Raw genomic sequence first — 23,135 nt, forward strand, 5'->3', positions numbered from 1 at the left:
TTGTTTCATTAAGGTACAGACTAGTATGACTACCTCTCTGTTAGTGATGACAGCATACACACTCTACTGAGCATGCTCAATGAGGCTATTGAGAGCTATGAAAGGATGGGGGACTTTTCGGGATAAGTTAATGACTACTGCCAGCCTGCTCCTGCAGAAAGTCTTAAGGCAGAAAGAGGACAATTATAATCAGTATAAAGCTTATCAAGGACACTCCATGCCTGAAATGTGTTGGCCTGCTAAGTGCAGGAAGACAGCTGGGATCTTAGGGCTCTGAAAGGTGTTAGTTCATCTTTTCACAGGGATGACTCTTCTGGCACCATAAAGTAGATTCTTCTAGAATCCTCCATATTCCTAATCGTCAGCATCAGGATAACACATCTCCTTCTAAGAAGGGTGGATGATTGCCCCCTCCAGACCCTGTCAACCTTATTTCTCCTGGCAGAAGAGGTCATTTGGGAATGACATAAAGCACTCTCTCCACCAGGACTGAAGCAAGTTGCACCCACAGCACTCTAAGCCCCTGGTGGCCGCTGCAATATCAGATCCCAACACAGAGCAGCCAGCTGCACTGCCAGTAGACCACAAAACCAGCTGCATTAGCTTTTACAAAAGGAGAACTAGTTTCTGTGGGCACAGAGAGACAGTTTGTGTCCTTCCTGCACTGGACTAAAGAAAGAGGCAGGAAAGAGGAAGTCTCAACGTCCCAGGTGGCTTATTAGAGCAACACACAAAACTTTCTGAGAAAAGGATCCCTCCTAAATCCCAACTAAGCCCTCTGTGAATAGCTTAGCTAGGGAAGAAATCAGCCCCATGAAATTATGGGGCTTCCCTGAAGGAAAACACCATCATTTCTCATGAACTATGTCAGCAATAGGAGCCATCATTTCCGAAGACCTTATTGTGGATTCTAAAGATATGTTTGAAATACAGAACTACAAACTAGCATTTTTCTTGTTTGCATGATTGCCTACCGCTCGTTCAGCATTGGCCAGCTGACAGGCTAACAAGGAACGCAGCTGGGAAAAGAAGGGCCTTTTTCGAGAGTCCAGAGCCCAACACGACTGCATTATGAAGTATCTGCAGAAAGAGAAGAAGAACTATGTGACCGTTTCCAAAGAAAGTGTATCAAGGGTTAAATACAGTGGTTATTGGCACTACAGAAATGCCAAAGATCAACAGACTGTGTTATGAAGTAACAGAAAGATTCTTTGTTCAGAAAGATAAATGAAAAGAATGAGAGTGCAAACACTGGAGTCAATGGCAGATCTCTTGTTTTGACATCACAGGGGCCAGGATTTCACTGTGGGTTAATTACTTAACATATTATAAATCTTTTATCATACATCTTCATTGTTAACATGATTCAATAGGTATAACCTCTTTATTGAGGCTACATCTACATGGCAACACTATTTTGAAATAAACTATTGCTAAATAGCTATTTCAAAATAGGGCCGGTACACACAAAAATGTATTAAAAATAGGACTTAGCTATTTTGAAATACATGGTCTGCTCATATAGCGCTTATTTTCAAATAGTGCCTTAGCTGTTTTGAAATAAGCAGTATCCCACGTCTTAACAGCACTATTTTGAAATAGTTATTTCAAAATAGGCACTACTCCTCCTGCAATGAAGTTTAATGATTTTGAAATAGCAGTTGTGTAGTGTAGACAACAGCAAAGTTATTTCAAAATAATAGCACTTATCTTGAAATAACTTGGCTGTATACGAAGCCTGAGACTAATAGGAGAGCAGTTCCCTCCTAAGAAATGGTGGACTGTATATATGCAGCTGATGTTGCCCAATATTAAGGCTATGTTTACACTACAGAGATCTTTCAGAAGAAGCCCATCTGGAAGATCTCTTCCAAAAGAACTTCTTTCAAAAGAGTGTGTCTACACACAGGTTACATCTACACTAGCAAGTTCTTTCAAAAGATTTTTCGAAAGAAGGGGGCTCTTTTGAAAGATCCCACAGAGCGTCTACACACACACAGAGGCTACGTCTACACGTGCACGCTACATCGAAATAGCTTATTTCGATGTAGCGACATTGAAATAGGCTATTTCGATGAATAACGTCTACACGTCCTCCAGGGCTGGCAACGTCGACGTTGGGCAGCACCACATCGAAATAGGTGCTGCGAGGGAACGTCTACACGCCAAAGTAGCACACATCGAAATAAGGGTGCCAGGAACAGCTGCAGACAGCGTCACAGGGCGGACTCAACAGCAAGTCGCTCCCTTAAAGGGCCCCTCCCAGACACACTTGCACTAAACAGCACAAGATCCACAGAGCCGACAACTAGTTGCAGACCCTGTGCATGCAGCATGGATCCCCAGCTGCAGCAGCAGCAGCCAGAAGCCCTGGGCTACGGGCTGCTGCACACGGTGACCATAGAGCCCCGCAGGGGCTGGAGAGAGAGCGTCTCTCACCCCCCAGCTGATGGCTGCCATGGAGGACCCCGCTATTTCGATGTTGTGGGACGCGAATCGTCTACACGTTCCCTACTTCGACGTTGAACGTCGAAGTAGGGCGCTATTCCCATCCCCTCATGGGGTTAGCGACTTCGACGTCTCACCGCCTAACGTTGATTTCAACTTCGAAATAGCGCCCAACACATGTAGACGTGACGGGCGCTATTTCGAAGTTGCCGCTGCTACTTCGAAATAGCGTGCACGTGTAGACGCGGCTAAAGTGTTCTTTTGAAAGTAAATTGAAAGAATGTAATTCTCCTTTCGATATCACTCTTAGTTTCTGGTTTCAGGAAGGCTGTTTCTACACGTGCCACCTTCTCCGAATGTGGCATGCTAATAAATGGCTAAAAAATGCTAATGAGGTGCAGATGTAAATTTCCAGCTCCTCATTAGCATAGGGTCACGTGATTTGGAATCTGGAAGAAGCTCTTCTGGACCCCAAAGCAGCATGTAGAGGCGTGGCCCCTCAGGGGTCTCCTGGAAGGAAGTCCTCCTTCTGGATGCCCCTTCTTCCTGAAAATTTACATCTATGCCTCATTAGCATTTTTCAGGCTGTTTATTAGCATGCCATTTTCAGAGAAAGTGGCATGTGTAGAAACAGCTGAAGAGTGCCCCCTTTCGAAAGCTTCTTTTGAAAGAAAACCTGTGTAGTCACTATGCAGGTCCTTTTTTTGAAAAAGCAGTCCTCTTGGGGCCAGATTTTTCAGTTCCTGGCCCTTTCTTTTGAAAGAGCAGGGGCTGTGTGGACGCTCTCATTCGAAAGAGCAGATCACTATTTTTATCCACTGTTTTGTGTGTGGACACACTCTTTCAAAAAAAGTTCTTTTGGAAGAGATCTTCCGGAATGGCTTGTTTTGAAATAGCTCTGTAGTGTTGACGAAGCCACAAAAAAGTGGATCAAAAGAGCGATCTGCTCCTTCAAAAGAGAGCATCCACACAGCCCCTGCTATTTCAAAAGAACAGGCCAAGGATAGAAAAATCAGGTGCCATGAGGATTGCTCTTTCAAAAAAAAAGGGCCTGTGGAGCATCTACACGTTTTCTTTTGAAAGAAGTTTTCGAAAGTGGGTGCTCTTCCTGAAATGGGAAAGGAAGAGCGATTTCAAAAGAAGCACTACATTCTTTCTATTTACTTTCGAACTAATGCTTTTTGTGTGTACACGCTCCATGGGATCTTTTGAAAGAGCCTCCTTCTTTCGGAAAATCTTTCAAAAGAACTTTCTAAGTGAATACCGTAAATGAAGCGTAAATGAATACCATAGTCCCAATCCCTTCATAGGAATCTTTATGGAGCATAACAGTGCAAAAGTTTTTGTGGAGTTTATGTGAAGTTCATGCAGACTTTATAATCTTCAAGGAGGCCACACTGGGTCATCAGTAGGTGGGACTGATCCTTTACCTTAGGGGCTAAAGCCACGAGCCTCTATTGCATAAGTGAAAAGCCAGCTGGCTCTTAGCTAAGGTTGTAGAGCAGACTCCATTCTACCTTGTCAGCAGTCTTAGTACCACTGGGTTATTCAGCATTTAGAATCCCCACAGAAGCTCTTTTGAGCATTTATAAGGACAACGTAGCCGCGTCTACACGAGCTGGCTACTTCGAAGTAGCTGTGCCAACTTCGAAATAGCGCCCACAACGTCTACACATGGCGAGTGCTATTTCGAAGTTGAAATCGACGTAAGGTGGCGAGACGTCGAAGTCGCTATCACCAACAGGAGATGGGAATAGCGCCCTACTTCGACGTTGAACATCGAAGTAGGGCATGTGTAGACGATCCGCGTCCCGCAACATCGAAATAGCGGCGTCCACCACGGCAGCCAACAGCTGAGGGGTTGAGAGATGCTCTCTCCAGCCCCTGCGGGGCTCTATGGTCATCATGTGCAGCAGCCCTTAGCCCAGGGCTTCTGGCTGCTGCTGCTGCAGCTGGGGATCCATGCTGCATGCACAGGGTCTGCAACCAGTTGTTGGCTCTGTGGATCTTGTGCTGTTTAGTGCAAGTGTGTCTGGGAGGGGCTCTTTAAGGGAGCGGCTTGCTGTTGCCCCGGAAGTGCTAGTCCGCCCTGTGACCCTGTCTGCAGCTGTTCCTGGCACCCTTATTTCGATGTGGGCCGCTTTGGTGTGTAGACGCTCCCCCGCAGCGCCTACTTCGATGTAGTGCTGCCCAACGTAGACGTTCAACGTCGACGGCACCAGCCCTGGAGGACGTGTAGACGCTACTTGTCGAAATACCTTATTTCGATTTCGCTACATCAAAATAAGCTATGTCGATGTAGCATCCCCGTGTAGACGTAGCTCATAAGTCCTTGTGAGGCTTATACTTGATCTACTAAGTTCCACCAAAATTCATGCTGGGCTCATAAACGTTGGAACATCCAAATGACACTTCCCAGACATTTCAATACCCACAGGCAGAGCCTGAGGACATTGCCATGCCCATGTCTTTGCCATAAATGTACCTGACCTAACGGATATCAACATGTCCAAGGGTTGTCCCAGTAAATGTCAGCATGTCTGCAATGAGGAGGCCAGAGAAACAAAAACACCTTCCCTTTCTTTCACGCTCAATGTCTTGTGGCCTTTTGCCTTCTGCCCCATCTCTCTTTTTGTCCACTAGGACTCTTCCTCTTTGGCAGAGTACACAAAAACAGGTATTTGCAACAGGTAATCAACACTAAATTTGAATAGCCACACCAGACACCTTCTTGATTGCAATGCTCAGACTCAGAAAATCAATAATTACAGTGTCCCTGCATCTCCTGGCTGCTGCTCACATCCAGACCCTTTGGTGTTAGCACTCGTTTCTTCTAAAAGCACTGACAAATCCCTGGAACTGAACTGGGTTCAGTTAAAAAAAGAAAAAGAGAAAAAAAAATTCATGAGTATTTACTTTAGTATCTAAAATGGATTTGGTGGAACCCTGGCTTAATAAAATAAAAATCCTTCAGGAATGGGACTGAGAATGTAAGGACCAGTTGAAAATAGGTAGTAAATTGGTCTTTTCAAACAAATATAATGTTCACTGCTGATCATGCATGACTGTGTAAGAATTTCTGCTTATGGACAAAATCTATCTTAACAAATATCCTGCACCAGAGTTAGAGAAAAATGTGACTTTACCTAGAATATTTCTTTTAGGAAGGTAGAGGGCAAGCGAGTGGAATAAATATAAAGGCAGCATTAGGAAAAATAATAACTTGCTTAACTATTAATCCCCACCCCGTGTGATATTCAGAACATACAGTTACTTACATTTCTTCTGTAGCATAAAATGGCTGGTCCATTTGAAATCCACTTTGAATGAGTTTGTAGAAGTTAGAATCAACCTGAATTCCAGGGTAAGGATTCACACCTACCAAAAACATGGTGAAAAAATTAGCATACAGGAGTCTAGTGAAAAGTGGAGCTCTTCTGTCGTGATACAGAACATACCGAGAGAGAATATTTCCCACAGCAATATTCCATAAGACCAGACATCACTCTTAATTGTGTATATCCTGTCAAATAAGCTTTCAGGAGCCATCCATTTGACTGGTAACCGAGCCTGTGCAAAGAGTCGCAAAAGGAGCTTGATTAATATTTTCTATACGTGGTATAGCTGACTCCTTAGCGTGCATGCTGCCCATGGACAATCAAAGGCTGTTTGCAGGCATACAAGGAGAGACTCATTTTAAATAGTTGTGAAAACAGCTCCTACAGCTGTAGGTGAGGCTACTGCAGGCCAGGTTCTGACTGTTTGCCTTCTGTGATCTACACCACCATAGTCCTGACTTTGCTATGCAGGAGATTAAAGCCCCCTCTTACTCCTCCTCATGGTCTGGCTCAGAGTGTGATGCTGGCCTTGGAGAGGAGAGGAGGAACTACTCCCGCTTCCCTACCATGAGCAAGCCGAGAGGGAGAAAGTGTGAAGAGCTCTGGTTTCAGTGGTGACAGATGGCAGAACAAGGAGTAATGGTCTGAAGTTGAGGGAGAGGTGTAGGTTAGACAGTAGGAAAAACTACTTCACCAGGCAGGTGGTGAAGCATTGGAATGCGTTGCCTAGAGAGGTGGTAGATTCTCCATCCCTTGAGGTTTTTAAGTCCCAGCTGGACAAGGTCCTGGCTGGGATGACTTAGTGGAGGTTGATCCTGCTTGAAGCAGGGGACTGGACTAGGTGACCTCCTGAGGTCCCTTCCAGCCCTGTGATTCTGTGGTTTGACACCCTACCCACTGACCTGAGTAGCCAGCAGGGCATATGTGCACATGGGGAGGTGGGGTGAACTAACTTGTCTGGCCCCAGAGCAATGGGGAAGCAGGAGGGGGGGTTGTGATTCTCTGACATGATTGGTTTTCTGGCCTGCTCCTGGGCTAGTGCCGCTATGTGCTGCCCTCACTCAGTGCTGATTTTAAGGTTAAAATCTAGATGATATAAACAGAGAGCTGACCAGGCCTGGCAAACCTCACCCAAGTCCTCATTCTCATAGAGATCAAAGGAATCTCGATGGCTGCCCCCTGTTAATTCTTAAGTGTGGCCACAGAATGTTTTCTACCATTATACATCCCCATCTTCAAAAGCCCGTTCAAGCCATTACATTAATTTAAAATGATAGACTCACTAACAGTACAAGCTCTAAATATCAATTCCACCCTTCCGCTCCACCAAAAACTCCTATTCCAGCACTCACTTTGTAATCAATTCTCACTCAACCCACATTCTTTTCTATGATCTTGCTTCCCTTACCTTTCTTCTCTACTCTCTAGTATAAGAAGCTCAGAGGGTTTATATAAAGTGCTGCTTATGCCGTATTGACTTAGATACAGTGACTACCTTGGAGCAGTCTGAATATTGGACTGTGTGCCAGCTGAGGATCTGACCCACAGAGTCATATTTTTAGGTTATTCACTGTTTCAATGGCTATGTACTAATATTTGCAGGGATCCAATCCAAATCAGATTAGGCTAATACCAAATCTACTATTTTCCCTGCCAAAGGCTAGGAAATATTTCAGTGACTCAGTGAGATTACTGTACAGTGTGAACATCTCTTGTTCAGCACCCTTGGGACCTGCATCGTGCCGGATAAGAGAATTTGCTAGACCACACAAGGTCAATATTGTCTAGCATACTACCAACACTTTCACTGCTTACTGAGCTCTTAGAAGACATTTAGAGGTAAGTTAGAGCTAGAAAACATCACAGAACACTGAGAACCAGGACCGGTGGCTGTAAACAAAACTTATGGGACCATGGGAAACTTGGCCACTTCACAGAGTCACAGAATCACGGGGCTGGAAGGGACCTCAGGATGTCATCTAGTCCAGCCCCCTGCTTCAAGCAGGATCAACCCCTACTAAGTCATCCCAGCCAGGACCTTGTCCAGCTGGGACTTAAAAACCTCAACGGATGGAGAATCCACCACCTCTCTAGACAACGCATTCCAATGCTTCACCACCCGCCTGGTGAAGTAGTTTTTCCTAATATCTAACCTACGCCTTTCCCTCTTCAACTTCTGACCATTACTCCTTGTTCTGCCATCTGACACCACCGAGAACAGTTTCTCACCCTCCCTTTTAGAGCTCCCCTTCAGGAAGTTGAAGGCTGCTATTAAATCACCTCTAAGTCTTCTCTTCTGTAAACTAAACAAGCCCAAATCCCTCAGCCTATCCTCATAGGTTTTGTGCTCCAGCCCCTTAATCATTTTTGTTGCCCTTCGCTGAACCTGCTCCAGCAAGTCCACATCCTTTTTATACTGGGGGACCCAAAACTGGACACAATATTCCAGATGTGGCCTCACTAGTGCCGAATAAAGAGGAATAACTACGTCTCTAGATCTGCTCCAATTGCTCCTCCTAATGCACCCCAGTATGCCGTTAGCGTTCTTGGCTACAAGGGCACACTGTTTACTCATATCCAGCCTTTCATCCACCATAACCCCTAGGTCCCTTTCCATCATACTGCTGCTGAGCCAGTCGGTCCCCAATGTAACAATGTTTGGGATTCTTCCGCCCCAGGTGCAGGACTCTACACTTCTCCTTATTGAACCGCATCAGATTTCTTTTGGCCCAGTCCTCCAATTTATCCAGGTCCCTCTGGATTCTCTCTCTACCCTCCAATGTATCTACCTCTCCCCCTAGTTTTGTGTCATCTGCAAACTTGCTGAGGGTGCAAGCCAGTCCCTCATCCAGGTCATTAATAAAGATGTTGAATAACACAGGCCCCAGAACCGAGACTTGCGGCACTCTGCTTGAAACAGACCGCCATCCAGATATTGAGCCATTGACCACTACCCGTTGGGCCCGACCATCAAACCAGCTTTCTATCCATCTGATAGTCCAAGGATCCAATCCATATTTCCTTAACTTATGGACAAGAATGTTGTGGGAGACCATATCAAAAGTCTATGATAAGTGATTGTCTGGCTAAATAAAATTGTGCCAGATTATGGATGTTGCTGGATTAGAGAGGTTCAGCCTGTAGTTTGTGTCCAGTCACATGTATAACTCACATGTACTATAACTATCCAACCTTATATGCATTTATCAACTCAAGAGTTCCTTGAATTTTCTACAATTCCATGAAAAACATAAAGCAGGCAAAATCTTACGTTGCCTCTGATGACGTAGTTAGAGTCATTCATTATATCTCTAGCTAGGCCAAAGTCACATATTTTCACTACTTTTCCACAGGTCACTAATACATTCCTGGCAGCCAGATCTCTGTGAATGCACTGTAAAGAGAGAATGGGTTAGTGTCATGCATTTTTTGTAACACATGGAAGTTTTTACTCATTGTTTGTGGCTTTGCCTGAAAAATCTGTTCAAACAATGTTGTCCACCTTCATGGAAAAGTGAAAACACCTGTTTTTGCAATGTTAACGTATTCATTGGAACACAGGATGTTAGAACTAACTTCATAGCGACTAGGTGTTTATGGAATAATACTATCTCTTTGTTAGGAGGAATGAGAGATGGCTGAGATTAGAGCTGTGCGTGGCAGGAGAGGTTTGGGGAACCCAAATGTTCTTTGTGTCCCAGGCCAAGAAAAATCTTAATCCATCTTTGCTGGCAATGTATCATGGCCAGACTGCGGGAGGCGAGGGGGAGCTGGAACAGTTTGTATAGTGAGGGAGTCTGAGAGCTGTGCATGTAAGGAGAACCACTTCAAGCCAGGGGGTGTGGCAGCACGTCCAGCATTCCTATACCTGCGTCTGCTGTCTTATTTCTTAAAGGCTGGGTCTACACTATGGAGTTTTGTCAACAGGAGGAGCCTTCTGTCGACATAACTGAGGGAGCGGCTACATACTTAACACATTCTGTCGACAGATTCTCACCAGAACTCTGCATTTGCCTTGACAGTATTATCCCTCAAAAGTTTGAGGCACAACGATCTCTGGACAGAGTACTGATGACAAAAATGCAGTGTAGACACTTCTGTCAACAGAGAAGACTTCTGTTTGCCTGACAGCCCCCTTTGCAGAGCTGCCAGTCCGCTTTCTGGCACCAGAGGGCAGTGCAGTCTGGCAGTTCTCTGTCGAGACGAGCAAGTTGTGTGTAGCTACAATCTGCTGGCACAGGTTTCTGCTGAGATTTCCCTGTCGACAGATGCTTCTAGTGTAGACATAGCCCTTAAAGAGAGAGTGCAGAGCTTGAACTGTAGTAAGTAGCAAGAGAGTGTGTTTAACAAGGCTGTTTCTACACAGGCCGCTTTCGGAGAAGATCAAATTTTCAGGAAGAAGGGGCCTCTGGAAGGACTTCCTTCCGGAAGACCCCCCGGGGGCCGTGCTTCTACATGCTGTTTTGGAGTCTGGAAGAGTGTTTTCCAGACTCCAAATCATGTGACCCTATGCTAATGAGGTGTGGGGAATTTGCTTCTGTGCCTCATTAGGATATTTCAGGCCATTTATTAGCATGCCACTTTCTCCGAAAGTGGCATGTGTAGAAACGGCCCAACAGAACAATGTATTTGGAAGTCAGGACCCTGAGCGCTCTCTTTAGAGAGCAAAGGGATTTTATCAGAAACACGGTGAGAACATCAAACCTCCCACCTTACAGTGAAGCTCCTCCCTGATGTTTACTGAAATGGAGGTGAGGGTTGTGCACGTGTAACTTTAAACACCTTATTTGCTTATATCCTCAAATCAAGCACATTTGAGCCATTGTGAAAAAGTAGAGGAAATTTGAAACTGTAGTTCCAAATGATTTGTTGGTGTATACTGGCACCTCTCCAGAGTCCACTGGAGCACAGAGCTAGGTCCACAGTTTGCCATCTCAAATTCAGTTATATTTACTGAGGGTCCAGTTCCACCCTATTTATTCACACTAAGTAACATCTTATATCTCGAGTATTCCCACTGTCACTGAATTTAAGGGTTCATGCTCTCCTGGATGAGACCAGTGGATTCTACTTGCGGATTAAGACTATTCATTGTGAGATGAATTGGGCTCAAAAATTCAAGATACGTTTTGCTATTGATTTGAATTTGGCCAAAAAGCAGAGACAGCTGGGACTGCCTAATGTGAGTTTGTAAATTCAGAGGTAAAGTAGATTATAATGGTCAGACTCTATAGGTTGACTACACTGATAGCAGTAGCAGAAGCAGACAAGTACCGTGAGAGAGATCCTGTACTACATGCCTGAGCAAGTGGCATCACCCTGGCCTACCCTGGCTGCCTGTAGGGAGTATCTACCATTATTCTTACAAACATGTGGCTGTAGCTATAGACTTTGGATTGTAGGAGAGTTATCATAGCTACTTCCACTCTCCTCCTACGTCAGGTCTTTTCTTACTCCCATACCAGGCATGGCCAAACCATGAGGGACAGAGAGGGTGGGTTGAGCACGTACGTTTTGAATACAGGACACATAATACTGATATATATGCACCTGCAATAGCACCTTGTGCCCTGGGAGGAGTGGGGCAGAGGACAAGAAAATCTTGCATTGTCCTAAATGAAGCAGGAGAGGGAGCAGACCGAGAACTTGCCGAGGGGCATACTTCTTTTCCTTCTGCGAATGCACATCTTCCTCTCCATTTTGCTTTAGCTCATGGCGTGAGCCACAAGCTATGCCCCTACCGACTTTTGCTTCATGTGGACTGATGCAGGACAGGCCTTAAAAAGGAAACGGTGATTGCTCCTGGGAGAGGGAAGAGCAATGACCCTAGTTTCCATACTTTCCTTGCTTGATTAGCTGACATAAGCTCTATATTGTTCCTGTGTAGCGTATGACTTCTAACTAGCTCCTGTTAGTAGGGTTAGATTGTGCCCCAGGCAATGTGCTCATGGAGGTGAGAAAAGAGGAGTAGGAACTGCCTTTCATGCCCCTAGATGGGCCTCTCAGATGTGAGGTGCAGGGGCACAGGACCAAGTGGGTGCTCTACACTTGCTATTGCCCTCCCAAGGCAGGTGAGCAGGGAGTAGCTGGGGAGTAGGCAAAGCCTTGGCTCTTCCTTACAACACAGTTGAGATTAGATCAGCAGCAAATCAATACTCCTCAAGAGCAAGGGGAACGACAGAAAAAATTGTGTCTCGGGGAGTGGGGAAGGGTTCTGGCCCTGGGCCTGGGGCTGCAGCTCCTGGTGAGGTGTAGCGAACAGTGGCAGATTAGACCTTGGGCCTATGGCACTCATGGCCAGAGTCTTTAGCCAACTGGGGGTGCGGGGGACATCCTAAGAAATAGGCGCCCCTGTGTCCTGAGCCACTCTGCCTGTCTGGTGCTCCTGCCAGAGTGTGGCAAGCCTCCACACCCCAACCTCACTCCCTGGCAAGAGTGCTGGGAGAGGGGGCAGCTGAAGGAGGGAAGGGTGTGGCTGGGCCCAGAGCCACACAAAGGGGTAATTCACCTTTCATTGCACATGCACCAGCCCTGGCTCACGGTTAAGCCATAAGGCACAATCTCAGAACATTTTACTTGGATTATTTTAAACCTGTTCTAAAGATCTGACACAAACCTGTCACCTCAGAGTGCCCCTTTTCAGACAGTTTGTGGATAATTTGATCCAAATGTGTATTCTTTGCTATCTAAACATTGTTCACAGGTTAATCATACCAATTTTGACTCAAGAAACTCCATGCCTTTGGCAACTTGATATGAGAAGCAGAGAAGATCATCAAAGGTGAGCACATTGAAGTCCTCCTCTTCATAAACCCTTCTGTTGATGTATTTAATTTCTTCTGTAAAACATAAGCCAGGGGTCAGCAACCTTTCCAAGATGATGTGCTGAAATCTGACCTTTTGCCCTCTGTGTATGGTTTGAGTGCCGGTGATACTTTTTAAAGTCAGTAAGTCACTACACAGAAGAAATAGCTACTCCACGTCTTTGAAATGCACATGTTATTTCAAAATATTTTCCAGAGTAATGGGCGCACTACTTTGGCATTGCTGTATGCCTCATTGCAGGAGGAGCAACGGATGCTTCGAAATAGCGCATTATTATGACATTTGACACTGTTCAGACAGCGCCAAATGCCAAAATAGCCTATTTCAAAATAAACTCGAAATAAGAGACACATTTTGCGTAGTACAAATTGCGTCTCTTATTTCGAGTTCAGGGTGCCGTGTAGACCTAGCCTGATAGTCCTACTTACAACAGCTTTATTAACAAATACATAAAGATGCAAAGCTTCACTGTTTAGGTGGTTGGTAGCATTAGCTGGTCTTTTGTTAATCCACAGGCTTTGAGCAAGCAGGAGAAGGGGCAGGGCTGAGCTCCCACCTTGCACGTCAATGAGAATCGGCTTGTGTGCCACTCTTGGCACCCATGCTGGGGGTTGCTGACCCCTGACATAAGCAGCCCTTGGGTTTGTGACTCTCTGGGGACACTTGGGAAAGTTAAGTGAAGGTGTGATGCTGAAGTGCAGAAGTTCAAGGGCGTGAAACCTCTAGGTGGACACCGTTGGTCTGAAGTAAAGTAAGGCAAAGTTTCTGTAGTTTAATCCCCTTCTCCATTTATCTCAATAAACCATTACAGTTGGTTTGTCTGACACTGTGTCATGCAGCATAATCAGTACATTGTGCACTTATTCTTCCGGGGAGAAAGGAACTTTAATTTCTTACAGCTACAGTTGTATTGCAACCACCCTGAGGTGGGTGGGCCTCGGGGCAGGAGGCTGTGGGGATTTGTGGTTAAACAGCACCTGTAAGAAATTTAAGTGGGGGTAGAGTAGGGGGGAGCTGAAGGCAGGACTTGGGGAGTGCTGGGGTGTGGGGGGACCAGGTCAGGAGGCTGTGGGGATGTGGAAGGCCGCAGGAGTCAGGGCAGGGTGGTGGGATAGTGGGGGAGCAGGAGTCAGGGTTGGTGGTGAAGACGGGCTCAGGGCAAAGGGTCAGAGTATATGTGGAGAGGGCAGGAGTCAGGGAAGGGCACTGAAGGTGTGTGGGGCTCAGGGCAGGGCAGAGGATGTTGGGGGTGCAGGAGTCAGGGCTGGAGGTATGGGAGGCCTTGGGGCTGGGGGGCGGTGCAGGGAGAGCAGGAGAGCTGAAGCCCCCACCTGAGATGTGTACCAGGATGCTGCTTGCTCTTTCCCTTCCTGTCCTGTTAGAGTGAGAGAGGGAAGTATACAGCTGGTCTGCCCCCCGCCCTTCCCAGCTGGAGGGGAGAAATACAGCAAACTGTTCCCCTTGCTCCCTGACAGTGACGGGAAGGGCAACCGCAAGCAATGTCCCTGTAAGAATGTGGAAGGGAGCTTCAGCCACCTGGGGGGTGGGAGGCTCAGGGCTAGGACTGTCCCAGACTGGTGGGAGCGGTGTGCCACAAAGCCAGCCCCTTTCATGTGCCTGGCTGCCTGATGTTTAGCACAGCAGCCTGCAGGAGAGCTGCAGGAGCACAGCTTGGTGTGCACACCCCTTCTCCGGAGCTGAGTGCACCAGCTGGCCAGCTCTTCGCTGGAGCATCGCACTGGGGCACACTGCCTTACTTTCACCTCTGCTTCTCACCCAGCGAAGGGAACAGAGTCAAGAATTGATGTTGTTAAAGTCCAGTACCACTTTTATTGTAATTACCTCTATCACTGCTACGAAATTCATAAACCAATCATAAGCAGAATCCTGAGGTCCTTACCAAGCATTGGTTGAGTGCTTAGGCTAGCAAATCTCTATTGGTTTTGATGAGAGCAGACAAAGATCTAAGGCTTCATTCAAAACTACAACTGAACTAGTACATGTAAAATACCATCTGTGCAGTTTATGCATTAAAATGCATTTTTTACACTTATAGCCATCTCGCCCGTTCTCTGCCAACTACCTCATCTCTGTTGACACTACAGGCCTAGTCTATAGGAGAAGGTTGCACTCGATTAAGTCATTTTTTAAAACCAATTTAGTTAAACCAGTGCAATACCCTGAGTGGACACTGTTATTTTGGTTGAACTGTGGCGTAATTCTGATTAGTTTATGCCAGTGTTTACCAATTTTATTTGGCCATGGAACCCTTTTAAACTCAAAAGAATTTTGTGGAACCCCATTCCCAGGTTGTACTCCCCTAAGCCCTCAAACCCGCCCCCATCTACAGGCTTTACCCATCTCAGCCCTCAGCCCCTAAATCCATCCCCTTACCCCAAGCTTTACCACTCCTCCCACAAACCTGTCCCCCTCATCCCCAGCATTAATTCGCCTTAGCTCCAAACTGACCCCTGGGATTAACCTATCCATGGCGCTGGCTGGGAAGCCTATGGTTGGTAGCCATGTGCACTCAGCGGAAAGAAGGCTGGTGTGGAGGTATTCTGCTGTCAGGCGTGTGCTGAGCCACACCCACCATAGGGGTGTGGCCACTCAGGTAGCAGGGTGAGTGAGGGGCCCTCTGTGGCTCCCAGCCCTGCTGCTGCTGAAATAAGGGAACTAAATTTAATTGTATCAGAGAAGTAGCCACGTTAGTCTGTAACTCTGAGAACAAGAAGTCTAGTGGCACCTTATAGACTAACAGATATGCTCCAAAATATCTGTTAGTTTTTGAGGTGCCACAAGACTTCTTGTAAATTTAATTGGTTTAACATCCGGATCCCTCCCACTGCCCTGCCAGCCATTAAACCAATTAAATTTAGTTTTACTGTTTCAGTGGCAGCAGGGCAGGGATCCATGGAGGAATTTTCTCACAGAACCCTTATTTTCACTTTGCAAAACACCATTTGGGAAACACTATTTTAAACTGATTCCTAATCAGTTTAGAAATAAACCCAAATGGGAGTGGCAGATCAGACTTTTGCAATAGTTATGTAAGTCAGTCTTCACGCCTGTCATTAAACCAATGCAATTTTTTCCAATATTACACATCTCTTAAACAGGCCTTTAAAAATCAATTTGCCATAATATGTTTCCATCTTTCCAATCAAGTATGGAATTGCAATACCCACTCCAAATAAAAAATTACTAACTGAATAAATCTGTCCCTACATTTTTACTATAATCTAGGTCTGTTTATTTTACTGTCCATGTATTCATACATCTCTGATATAAACAAAGCAAATTTGTTTTTACAGTTTGTTACCTAAAAGAAAATGTTTCATTTTCTCACCTTCCTCAGAATATAATGTAACCTCATTTGATCCAGAAGTCAAATGCGAGCCGTGCCTTAGTTGCATACCTCCAAAGCCATTCATTCTATAAAATGAAATAGATGATCCATTTTTTAAATGTAGTCTCCTGTCTTGAGCAGGGGGCATATTTAAATAAGTTGCATACTTCAAATAAAATGATTGTCTAAAATGCAAACTGCTTTATAGAGAAAAGGGCATTAGTTACTAGCATTAAAACCTTGGCACTGAATTATTATTATATATCCAGCATGACCCTTTTAAATACCAAAGTCTACAGAGTGGAGTTACTTCATCATCCTTTCAGTGCGGTCAGAACTGCAGCAAAAATAGAACCATTATTTAGCCAACTCCTGGAGGTTTCTTCCTGCAGACTAAAGATTGGCATATGGTAAGCCTAGAACTCACTAATATTCTTTATTAAAGGACACTCCTGAGTTCACTCCGTAAGATAGATTTAATGGGATAATATGCAGCGGGTTTACATCAAACAAAAGGAAGTGCTTCTTCACATAACATACTGTCAATCTGTGGATCTTTCCAGTTGCTGCTGTGAAGGCCAAGAATATAACAGGGTTTGAAAAAAGAACGAGACGAATTCATGGGGGATAGGCCCGTCAATGGCTATTGGCCAGGACTGGCAGGGGTGGTTTCCTTAGCTCTGATAGCCAGGAGCTGAGCATGAATGACAGAGAATGGATCACTTGATGGTTACCTATTCCATTTATACCCTCTGGGACACCTGGCACTGGCCACTGTTGGAAGACAGAAGACTGGGCTAGATGGACCTTTGGTCAGACCCAATGTGATCATTCTTATGGTCTTATTTATTTATACACTACCTCACATCCTCAGCTCTTCCAAAGGAATTGTGCCAACTTATAGCACGTGAGGCTCAGGCTCAAAATTTTTCTTTGCAAAGTGTTCTAGGACACATGCTTGCAGGGTGTTGTATCATTGTAAACGTTTGATTGACAATAGGTTACTTATATAGCTCAAACTGTTACTGAACATTTTACCTGGAGTTTTGGTCCAGCTGGAAACTGTGGTAAAAGCTGAAATTGTGCTGTTTGAAGATATCTGTCCATGTTCGGTGAAATTTTTCTCTCTTGTTCCTTAAGTAGTTCAGCAGGTCGCCATAGCAACAGTATTCAAAAATCAAGTAAATAGGTCCTGAAATAGTTTGTAGAATGAATATCTATTACTGCCCAGGTACTGAAGGTAAGGAAGCAATTTTTATCCCTTGTAAAGAACCCTCATCTTTTCCCATCTATATTAGACACCTGAATCTTATACAGTTTCCGTATATATAACTGGCACTGATGGATACGTGGCAAACATCTCAGAACAGTTTACCTGGCTGACATTGCCAGATGGGTATCATCAAAGGGGAATTGGGAATTACTACAGGGAAATAAAACTCCCTCTCAAAAATGGTACCAGAAGAGCTTAGAGCACTAGTGACTGAAAGCCAGATTTTTAAGGCTATGTCTACACTAGAGAGTTTTGTTGACTCGTGGAGCATCTACACACAAAGTTCATTTTGTTGACGGTCTGTCAACAAAACTCAGCACTTCTGCCAACAGCATTCTGCCTCTCTGCAATGAGGAATAATGCCTTTGTCGAAAGCTTCTGTCAACAAAAAAGCTTTGTAGATGCTATGGGGTGGGAATGCAGGAAGGCTTGGTCGACAGAGAGCGCTTCCGGCTCACTGGGCAGCCCTATTTGCTGACCTTCTCGTTGGCCATTCTGCCAAGAGAGCAGCTGGGTAGTCTGACCACTGTCTGTCAGCAGAGCAGATTGCTTTTTTGATCCACTTTTGTGCGTGGACGTGATCTGTCAACAGAAGTTTTCCTGGAAGACCTCTTCTGAAAGTAACTTCTGTCAACAGATTGCTGTAGTGTAGACATAGCCTAAAAGTTGGCATGTAGGCACCTAACACCCAGTGAAATCATAGGCTACATCTGCACTAGAGAGTTTCGCCAACAAAATTCACGGAGAACAAAATTCTACACACAAAATTAGGCAATTCAGTTTTAGGCATCAATGAGTTGTAGGCACCTTTAAAAATTTGGCCCTGAGCATAAGAACATAAGAACAGCCATACTGGGTCAGATGAAAAGTCCATTTAGACCAGTGTCCTGCCTTCTGACAGGGGCCAATGCCAAGTGCCCCAGAGGGAATGAACAGAACAGGTGATCCTCAGGTTATTCATTCCCTGTGGTCCATTCTCATCTTCAGTTAGTAGGACTGGATGGTCCCATCCCTGAAGATGTCGCATATCATCCACACTAGATGGGATAGGCACAAAAGATGAAGTGGAGTCTGTTTTGGGGAAATGACATCATGGCTTTTGGGGAGATGGCAAAGACTCTGGGCCTCTCCTAAAGCTCAGGCCTCTCCCTCTGAGGGCAAGACACTTCTTGGATTGTTGGACAGCTACACTCTGCCCTCCACCTTCCTGCCAGAGAGAAAAGCCCTTCTAATTAGCAGAGCTTCATATTGCTGTACCCAGCTGCTGTCATGCTTGGAGCCTTGCGTAACAGGGTATTGTGTTATGACGAACTGCTGTCATTTGAATTAAGTCACATTCATTCACAGTACTTTATTATTTTGTATGCAAACTCTAGCAACAATCTCTGTTTAAAAGCAATCTAGACTGAAATTACAGAGATATGCTGGCATACTAATTGGTGAGACATTTTAAGAGTATATTTACATACACTTGGGAACAAGCCTCTTGACCTCCACTGTGAGACTTAAGGAGCAGGGATTGCTCTAAAAATAGTTGTGTAAGACAGCACTTTGAAGTTGTAGTTTGGGCTGGTGCTCAGGCTCTGATTCCTCCTGGCCCCTAAAGCTTAGTTGTCATCACCCAAGCTAGTCACAGTGACCTACTTAACTGCTCTCCTTTTCTTTTCATGACAATCAGCTTCATACACATGGGAAGCAACTGTCTAGGAAGGAGTACCGTGGAAACGGATTTAGGGGTCATAGTGGACTACAATCTAAATATGAGTCAACAGCATGATGCTGTTGCAAAAAAAGCAAACAAGTTTCTGGGATGCATTAATAGTAGTGTTGTGAGAAAGATACGAGAAGTCATCTTCCACTGATTAAACCTCAGTTGGAGTATTACGCCCAGTTCTGGGCACCACACTTCAAGAAAGATGTGGAGAAATTGGAGAAGGTCCAGAGAAGAGCAACAAGAATGATTAAAGGTCTAGAGAACATGAGCCATGAAGGAAGACTGAAAGAACTGGGCTTGTTTAGTTTAGAAAAGAGAAGACTTAGAGGGGACATGATAGCAGTTTTCAAGTACCTCAAAGAGCATTACAAGGAAGAGGCACAAAAATTGTTCTTCTTGGCCTCAAAGTATAGGACAAGAAGCAATGGGCTTAAACTGCAGCAACGGATGTTTAGGTTGGACATTAGGAAAAACTTCCTAACTGTCACGGTGGTTAAATACTGGACTAAATTACCTAGGGAGGTTGTGGAATCTCCATTGCTGGAGATTTTTAAGAGCAGGTTAGATAGACACCTATCGGGGATGGTCTAAATTGTGCTTGGTCCTGCTGAGAGGGCAGGGAATTAGACTCGACTGAGGTCCCTGCCAATTCTAGTATTCAAATGATTCTACATAACTTTCACTCTAAGCTATCTGGGATAGGGATCTTCCTTTTATTCTGTATTTATACAACACCGGGTGCAAGGAAGTCCTAGACCACGAGTGGAGTTCTTGGGCACCCCCACAATACAAACAATAAGGAACAACAGGAATCCACAGTCTTTCCCCTTATTTTTCCCATTCTTACTCTGTTCTTGTGTTCACTTCTCTCTTCACTTTTCCTTTCTCTTTTCTTCTCTGCTTCACTTGCTCCTTATCATTCATTCCATTCTCTGATTTTCATTTAATTTTTTTTCACACCCTCCACTTCCTTTTCTTTCCTGTCAGTCCTTTTAGGCTACCTGGATGTCTTTGCCTCTTTGCATTGGTCTTCAAACAGTTGCTGTAGCAATGTAACTATTTTGGTGATCTACTGCAAACAATACATAGGCACAACACCCAGCATGGACACAGTTATATCAGTAGAAAGGTGGCTTATGTCAGCACTGCTTATTTCCCTTCCCTTCCAGGAATTAAATGTTCCGGTACACCTTCATCCCAGTATAACTGCATCCACAGTACGTGGGTTTACTATTTTAATTATAGCAACTATGCCAGTAAAGTTAAAGTAGTACAATTTATCTGTGCAGACAAGCCTTGAGATTCGCTTCCATGTTAACTCCACTTTCTTTTCTGCATCTGGGCCACCCCATAGTACAACACTGGAAAAAACACACAAGCCATGGGATGTGTGATTTATCAGAGTTCACAGATGTTTAATATTGGTGACAGTGGCTGATTTTTAAGGTATCTGTATTCCTTTCAGAAGTCTTCTTTACATTGATTTAGGTTAGTGTATTTCAACGTGATGTTTATTACCTGACATGGTGCAGGCTCCTAACAGATTTACGATGTTTTCATGGCTTCCAATGTGAGTCATCATTTTGAGCTCTGACATTAGAGCATCTTCTTCAGAAGGGTCAGCTTTTTCTGTAAATACAACAGCAACACAAATGTAGAAAAATATTTACACGTTAGAGTTGGAACAGTAAATAAGTTAGTTCTGTGAGGCACAAAAAGCTTTCCTTTTATATTAATCCCATTGAAATAAATCGGTGACTGCATAGAAAATTATTATAAAGTACAGAACTTTAAGAAAAACAAATATTATATCTGCTATCTGCCAGTTCTCTCTCTCTCTCTCTCTCTCGCCCTCCCTCCCTCTCGCTCCCTTCTCTCTGTCTTTCTCTATCTGTGTTCCAGCTACAAACTTTGTGAGATGATTTTGGGGTCTTTAAAATTTGATATTGTGAAAGTGGCAAAATACAGATCAGTTATCTGTAAGTTAGTGACAAGTAAACAGAATTTGCTTTAAATATGAGACAGATAGTTATAGAACCAAAGACTTTTCTAGGCTTATTTGGCTATAAAACTGAAACACATTCAGAACAGCTGCTTTGGATTTAAACAGTTGTTTAAACAGAATATTACCCATAATTTTTCTGTACTGTCTCTCCTGATTCGAAACTGAATCATGCAGTTTCTAGGGAAGCCACAAATCTACAACTTAAACTGATATGGAACTGCCTTAGTCACAATATAGAGAAGAAGTAGAGCTACAGATTCATTTCTCATTTACACAATTCTCTGCACTCTGATTAGCTGAGAGAATGTAAGGTCAGTGATTTCTCAGCCACCAAAAAGTGTACAAATACTTGTATTCCGGTCGGCTAAGGAAAGTCCATTAGCCAATCAGTGCCCAATCATTTCAGTAATGACTTTAAACCTATTTTTCAATAAATGTAGACTCATGAAGTAAGTTTTTCACCTAACTCCAGAAAATAAATACAATATAATTTATTAATTTAATTACTGTTAGCTGGAGAGATTGGAACTAAGAACTCCTCATGATGCTAAGAAAAAAGGATGGATTAGAAACTGAAGAAGTTACATCTGTTCTGAAAGCAGTAGTCATCGGAGATGAGGGACCGACAGTAGCCAATCAGAGAGTAAGGGTGAGAAAATGGAAAGTATATTTCAGCGTGACAAAATGAAGGTGTTTTCTGTTCACTCAGTAAACACAGCATCATATGTTAATAAACATTTCCTCTGCATTTCATTTAGCCCTAAATAATGCCACATTGCTTCATGAACAGTGAGCATTCTCTCTATATCAATTGACTATAGAGAGAACTTTTTAAAAAGTTACTAGAGTTAAAGCTTTACCCTACCACAGCGTGGAGGAGGACAGATTGCCTGGAAGAGTGGGTTTCTCCAGTGGGAGAGCTCTTCTAGAATTCAGAGTTAGGAAATCGCCTCAAGATTGGCCTTGAGGGAAGCCCTCTCTGGGCTGACACCACATGACTGCCCTCTCTTCTAGATGGAGTCCATGTTTCCATTTCTGATTGCTGTATATGTCACCATTTCCCAATGATTTGATAGGGGCAAGTTCTTCCCAGCTGTGGAACAGCTGAGAAGCTAAATGGCCTGCACAGCAGGGAAGACAAGACCCAGCTGGATAATGTGGTCTAAGACACCACCCACAAGCAGCAGGTCAAAAACAGGGGTCAGCTAGGCTTTCTTCAAATCGCTATGCACCAGCCACCAGAGCTGACCAGACACATGTAGAAAAGAAGAATGTATCACACAGAGGGATGCTATAAGCTGGTATCCAGTCCTTGTGCAGGAGGCCCAGGGTGAATGCCTCCCAGCGCCCCACCCTACCATATAGTGGCAGAGTTCTATCCTTTTCCATACTATGGTTGTGTCTTAAACGCACATTATAGACCTTAATTAATTCATGAAATGAGCTACAAAATGCATCAATAAGAATATGGAAAAAGAATAATTTTAGAGCTAAATAAGTACTGAAAAATGAAAGGACTGTGAGGTGCAATTGCTAAAGGAATAGATTTAGAGGAGCTTCTGGCACTGTTTCTACCTTAAAACACAACCAAGAAGCCACTGCCTGTGAGAGCAGTATCTCTCTGTAATTTACTGTACCTTTCAGCATTTTGACTGCAACTTGGACTGAATCTCCTGTTTTACTAATTCCATAAGCTGTAGCATTCATTACTTTTCCAAAGGCACCAGAGCCAAGTGCCTGCCCTACAAGACAAAATGAGTTAACGAGGTTTCTAGCTTAATGCAATGCAACCTGATACGATGACTTCATATTTACACAGCAGAATGCTCACCAAATTCCAGATTTTCTCTTGGAAACTCCCATTTGAGATCATATTCAAATTCACTGAAATCAATATAGATGTATTCATTATCTGAAGGACCAACTATCTGTATCATTTGCATTTGGCTTTCATATCTAAATTGCTTTAGAAATATAAAAATTGTATTAGTTCCGCAGAGAGTTTTCTGAGAGAGGGGAGAGGAAGGCAGTCATTTAAGTTTCTTGCTTTTACCTTTTTATATTTATGAAAAATAAATATAAGCAAAACAGCTACAAATGGAAGGCAAAATCCAATAGTTGCATAGAAGGAAACGTTATCTTGAGGGGAAAAAACAGCTCCTGTAATTTAAAAAGATACATGT

The 23,135-nt window shown here is 44.1% G+C and overlaps 1 protein-coding gene across 1 annotated transcript in view; it reads right to left on the minus strand.

Annotated features, from left to right (window-relative positions):
- The window catches only part of FLT3 (fms related receptor tyrosine kinase 3), a 114,089-nt gene that overhangs the window by 4,882 nt on the left and 86,072 nt on the right, over positions 1–23,135 (minus strand). Inside the window, exons 15-25 of the mRNA XM_074982251.1 lie at positions 23,006–23,112; positions 22,784–22,916; positions 22,590–22,694; positions 20,466–20,576; positions 16,999–17,152; positions 15,961–16,046; positions 12,501–12,625; positions 9,058–9,180; positions 5,907–6,018; positions 5,727–5,826; positions 975–1,080 (exon numbers count right to left, since the gene is read on the minus strand). Coding sequence (XP_074838352.1) covers positions 975–1,080; positions 5,727–5,826; positions 5,907–6,018; positions 9,058–9,180; positions 12,501–12,625; positions 15,961–16,046; positions 16,999–17,152; positions 20,466–20,576; positions 22,590–22,694; positions 22,784–22,916; positions 23,006–23,112 — 1,262 coding nt within the window. The remainder of the gene's footprint in view (positions 1–974; positions 1,081–5,726; positions 5,827–5,906; positions 6,019–9,057; positions 9,181–12,500; positions 12,626–15,960; positions 16,047–16,998; positions 17,153–20,465; positions 20,577–22,589; positions 22,695–22,783; positions 22,917–23,005; positions 23,113–23,135) is intronic.

The sequence above is a fragment of the Carettochelys insculpta genome, chromosome 1, assembly GCF_033958435.1.
Source record: "Carettochelys insculpta isolate YL-2023 chromosome 1, ASM3395843v1, whole genome shotgun sequence".
NCBI classification, from domain to species: Eukaryota; Metazoa; Chordata; order Testudines; family Carettochelyidae; genus Carettochelys; species Carettochelys insculpta.